Source organism: Pundamilia nyererei, unplaced genomic scaffold (assembly GCF_000239375.1).
Source record: "Pundamilia nyererei isolate P.nyererei 1_Seehausen unplaced genomic scaffold, PunNye1.0 scaffold00035, whole genome shotgun sequence".
NCBI classification, from domain to species: domain Eukaryota; kingdom Metazoa; phylum Chordata; class Actinopteri; order Cichliformes; family Cichlidae; genus Pundamilia; species Pundamilia nyererei.
The window spans coordinates 932,671-938,094 of NW_005187436.1; the positions used below are offsets into that span (position 1 = coordinate 932,671).

At 40.4% G+C, this 5,424-nt stretch overlaps 1 protein-coding gene across 1 annotated transcript in view; it reads left to right on the forward strand.

The window, feature by feature from the left end:
* Window positions 1–2,625: 2,625 nt before the first annotated feature.
* Window positions 2,626–5,424, forward strand: part of cers3b (ceramide synthase 3b) — a 4,277-nt gene continuing 1,478 nt past the window's right edge. The window contains exons 1-6 of the mRNA XM_005730148.1: window positions 2,626–2,798; window positions 2,929–3,046; window positions 4,755–4,873; window positions 4,968–5,025; window positions 5,136–5,186; window positions 5,276–5,368. Of these exons, the coding sequence (XP_005730205.1) occupies window positions 2,626–2,798; window positions 2,929–3,046; window positions 4,755–4,873; window positions 4,968–5,025; window positions 5,136–5,186; window positions 5,276–5,368 (612 nt within the window). The remainder of the gene's footprint in view (window positions 2,799–2,928; window positions 3,047–4,754; window positions 4,874–4,967; window positions 5,026–5,135; window positions 5,187–5,275; window positions 5,369–5,424) is intronic.

Consider the following 5,424-nt stretch of genomic DNA (forward strand, 5'->3'; position numbering starts at 1 on the left):
TGTTTGTTCTTCATTGTAAAGTTGTGTAGCCTCAAGGCTGTTTTTCCTTGGACAAGGGCTTTGATTATTGACAGGAAACACTTAAATATTATACTGATCGCAGCGGATTTTAAAGTCAGTATTTGTTATGGCTGCCTTTAACGTAGCCTATGCTCTATAAGGCAAGCTTTTTTATAATTTCTTTAAGTAGTCTTCAGGAATAGTTCTCCGGGCTAACTGAAGGACATCCAAAGCTCTCCTTTGTATGTTTGCGTCCTTTGTGTTTCATTCTCTGGTAAGATAATCCCACACTGCTTCAATGCTCTGGGGAGGCCAATCTATGACTGATAGTGCCTCGCGGTGTGTTTTTACTTCACTGGCAGTGTGTGCACACCATGCCAAAATGTTTTTGTTTTTTATTATTATTGTAGAGTCAACTTAAGAAAACCTGGAGAACTATTGCACAAGACCTCTTTAAAGAAATATGAGAGAATCTGGCACCTTGGAAGCAAAATGTAAATAAGTGAGGGGTGTTTAAGACTTTTCGCACAGTTTCGTATGAATCATATAGTGGTTTACATGTTGACCTAACAAGATTTTATTCCTGGGAGGAGACACAAATCTCTTTGATGTTGTGTCAGGAAGGGCAAAATAAATAAACAGATCAAAATCAAAATATACCCACTGAAATATTCAGTTACCTGCTATGACGAGTAAAAAAGCAGCTTGTTCTTCTCTGAGAAAGCAAACTGAACAAAAGCGTTCAGCAGACCCACCACTACATTTATAACACGTCACTCATGTACAGTATATTGACAAGCAGGTCCATGTATTATGTTGTCTCTATCGCCACCTTCTGGTGTATGTTGAAACAAAACTATCTACTGTTCTACATTTTATTAAGGATGCTTTAGTAACGAGTTGCTTTATGGTCACTTTTATTTTTTCAACATCTGAAGCTTGACATTGTCAGTGGGAAATCACAAAAATAATCACAAGACTGCTTTAATAAGTTCCTTGAAATTATTACTTTTATTTCCGCACAGAAAACTGAAAAAGGAAATACTTTCTGTTAACCAAAACCAAGTCCAAGGTCATCTCATTTGTATTAATAAGTTTGTTATCAACCCAGTTAGCTATGTATACAGAGTGATGTTTCACTCTCTTTGTGTGTCAGTTGCTTTTCTGCCCTGGCTCCTCCTCCCCTGCCCTGCCAATGAATGGGACCTTTGTGGGGGTTTTCCTGGCATTCCAAGGGAATTCTTTTGCAGGTGAGGGTACGCAAATACTCCCACCCTCTGACTCTTGCAGCTTACAAGTCAACATGCAAATATGCTCCAAGGTGTTTGCAGTGCTCAGCTGTGCTAATCTCAAAAGACTTGCAGCAACTACAAGGGTGTGATCACAAGAGCAGACAAAGTGGGAGGGAAGGATCCCATTCAGGTGAGCGACCATACGCATGCCTAGAAACATGCTCACTGGAGTCTAGTGCCACACAATGAGACACATTGTACAGATGAAGTGAGGCAGCAGACTGAGCTGATATTTGCTTTCTATAACTATGAAGAATGGCTTTACAATAGCAGGAAGAGGGATCGTCTAGGATCACAGGACAGTGCTGTTACCTGGTGTGGATAAGAGGAGTACCACTGAGTTGTATGAGTAACAGACTGGCAGAGGAAAACACCAGACACTACTCACACTGGGACACTGAAGGTGAGTGTGTGTTTGGGAAGACATTTCCATACTTAGTTTTTATGTATTTTGTTACCTAAACTAAAGGATGTAATAACTTCAATCAAGCGGAAGGCTGGAATTATTGAAGTTTACACCATATTTAACTGTTTCTCTAGTTTCATCATTCTTTGTCGCGTACACTCACTCGCTTTGTCTGCCTCAGCTTCCCTCTCTATTGTTAGAACTTGTCAAGACAACACCGCTTGCGGGCACATTTGACTGTTCTTATGCTGACTTATTAACTACCTTTGAGGCTCAGGGACACACTGATATGACTCAGTCTATCGTAGCGAGTAAATTTAGAGCAAATATTTTAACTGATCATTTAAACCAGTTACAATCCAGCTCGCTTTAAGTACTTAAGTACTTTTCTCACTGCTCAAAAAACACACTTTTATCTACAGTTATGATCAGAGTCCACGAGAAGAAGGACTTTGTTTCTCCTTAATCTCCCTTTTGAATTGCTCCTCACCCATCTTTATCTTTCTTGCCCTTTGATATCTACGCAGTTCTTCTTCTGTATATTGCTCACTTCATTCATGACTGCCAGTACATCGAGAATTGATATTCGAGTTGAAGATAGTGGAAAGTCGAATCAAAAATTGCTGCTGTGATGAAAAGTTGGCACCATATGGTAGATTTCTTGGCTGTGAATGGAATGTGCTTGGATCATAGCAGCAGCCTGATCTTGATGCCATCTAGTGACCGCTGTTAAGTTTCAAGAATATGAACGTGGCTCACTCAGTGGCGTCACACTACTTTGGCAGGAGATCTTCATGATAAGAAAAGAGGGAAATGTAACAAGAAAAGAAAAGAAAAAAATTCATTTGAATTTGGAAACAAGATTTTTATTTATTTACTTGAGTAACAGTGATAGTTAGATGTAATTTTTGTGTGTTTTCCAGCATCATGTTGCAGACAGTTGGGGAGTGGATCTGGTGGGACCGTTTGTGGCTGCCAGGAAATTTGTCCTGGTCTGCTTTAGAGGACAAGGAAGGTCGTGTCTATGCGAAAGTGTCTCATCTTTATGCCTCTCTACCCTGTGCCCTTTGCCTGCTTGTAGTCAGATACTTGTTTGAAAGGTAAGACCGCAAAGTATGTAAGTAAATATGCCTGTGTGTCAATGAGATTAGTAACGCAGTCATCTGGTTTTAGAATCCCAGGACTTTTTTGTGTTTAGGAGGAAGTGACCAGTTTTTGGTGCTGTTTCAGGTACTTTGCCACACCACTGGCTAATTTTTGGGGAATCAGGGACAAGATACGTCTCCCAGCAGAACAAAACCCTATACTAGAAAAATACTTCTGCAGCCAAACACGGGTTCCTTCTCAAGTGAGTTTTACTGCGAACACATGGATAATACAGTGATGTGAAGCCCCCACCCTGATCTCTTTTTTCAGAGATATTTGTTACACTTATATTTTTTCAGGTCATCAACCGCAGCACGGTGGCACGGTGGTTAGCACTGTTGCTGCACAGCAAGAAGGTCCTGAGTTCAATTCCACCATCAGGCCGGGGTCTTTCTGTGTGGAGTTTGCATGTTCTCCCGGTGTTTGCGTGGGATCTCTCCGGGTACTCCGGCTTCCTCCCACCGTCCAAAGACATGCAGCTTGTGGGGATAGGTTAATTGGATAATCCAAATTGCCATTAGGTGTGAATGTGAATGGTTGTCTGTCCCTATGTGTTAGCCCTGTGACAGACTGGTGACCTGTCCAGGGTGTACCCCGCCTTTCGCCCTATGACAGCTGGGATAGGCTCCAGCGACCCTGAAAAGCGGAAGCGAATGGATGGATGGAAACAACCTTTATTATTAGACAAGGATAATCAGAGTAAATGCAGTTTTTGAATTATGCTTTTTATTATTAAGGGGAAAAAAGTTGTCTGGACCTATGTGAAAAAGCAATGACCCATAAACCCCACAACTGGTTGTGCCACCCTTGTTATCAAGAACTATAATCAAGTCTTTAGAATAACTGAAACTTCATCTTTCACATTACAATGGACGGCTTATTTAAGGTCATGACAGAGTATTTCAATTGGATTTAAGACTGGACTTTGATTACGCTAGTCTAAAACCTTTTATTTAAAAAAAAAACTTTTTTTTGAGCCATTAACGTAAATTTTCTGGTAGGTTTCAGATATGTGTCTCCCTATCTGACCGCGCTTGAGCTTCAGTCATCCAGGTCTTGAAGCAGGAGAGCAGTTCTAGGATATGATGCTCTTTTTCTGAAATGCTGTGTTAGTTTTATGTCACATGTAACAGGACTTAAACCAGTCCACAGAATATTTTCCCCAAATATGAGCCGAGCCTTTGTGTTCTTTTTTGGTCAGCAGTGGTTTTCTCCTTGAAACTCTCACATAGATGTCATGTTCGACCAGTCTCTTTCTATGGTTGAATCATTAACTCCTCATCATTAACCTTAACTGAGGCAAATGAGGTCTGCGCTTTTGCGACCTCCTGGACGAGCCTCCTTGGAGTGATTTTGATAGGTTGGATAGTCTTGGGAAGGTTCACCATTGTTCCAGGTTTTTCTCTATTTGTGGATAAGTGCCTTTATTATGGTTCAAGGAGTCCCAAAGCCTTTATAACCCTTTCCTGAAATGTCAGGAAAGGGTTGATGGTATTGGATTGGTTATTTCCTTGAATACTTAAAAGTGTAATTTAACTGCTGCATTTACTATTTACTCAGGTTATCTTTGTCTAATAATACCATTTGTTTGATGATCTGAAACATGTAAGGGTGACAAATATGACAAAAAAAAAATAGTAAATGATTGAAAGTACAAAAGAAAAACAAATCCAGATTTTTGTTCAAATAAGCTACAGGTAAAATGCATTTTAATGGAACATCATAAAGTCTTTTTACGTGTGCATCACATCCCTTTAAACATGTTTGGTTGCCACAAATTTTAGTGGAATTGCACTGTTAAAGTGTGTTAATAATCAAAGACTAAAGCTTACTGCTTGTGTAACCTTGGAGAGGGTGCGTCCAAATGTGGAAAGGTTATAAACACTGGAATGTCTTCTGTTGTGTCTCAGGCTGACGTGTGGTCTCTGTGTAAGAAGACTGGCTGGCCAGAAAGGAGAGTTCAGGTGTGGTTCAGGAGGAGAAGGAACCAGGAGCGACCGGGGCTTCGAAAGAGGTTCAGTGAAGCCAGGTGAGCGTATGTCTGTGTGAACTGAAGATGCACTGATGTGAAAAGATTAATGTCTATGCAAATATGTGACGTTATTGCTTTTGCCTGTCAACAGCTGGAGATGTGCATTTTATCTTTTTGCATTTTTTGGTGGAATCCTAGCTCTCTATGATGTAAGTACTGGGACTGTCCTTACAAGGCATTAGTGAACAGCCAGCTTGGTTGGTTTGTTTCTCTGATATTCACGTCACACTCTCTGCTTTACTGTTTTCCTTGGATTTAGAAACCCTGGGTTTATAATCTAAGGGAAGTTTGGGCAGGTTTTCCTAAACAGGTACGTGCCTTTACCTTTGGTATTTGCGATGGATTACACAGTACAGCATGATGAATGACACAAAAACACACCTGCTTGTCCCCACACAGTCCCTTCTGCCATCACAGTACTGGTATTACATGTTGGAAATGGGCTTCTATCTTTCTTTGGTCTTCAGTCTCACATTTGATGTGAAACGAAAAGTAAGTGTACAAACGTGTAAAGTGACAATGAAGTAGTTTCATTTATTTTAATCTTG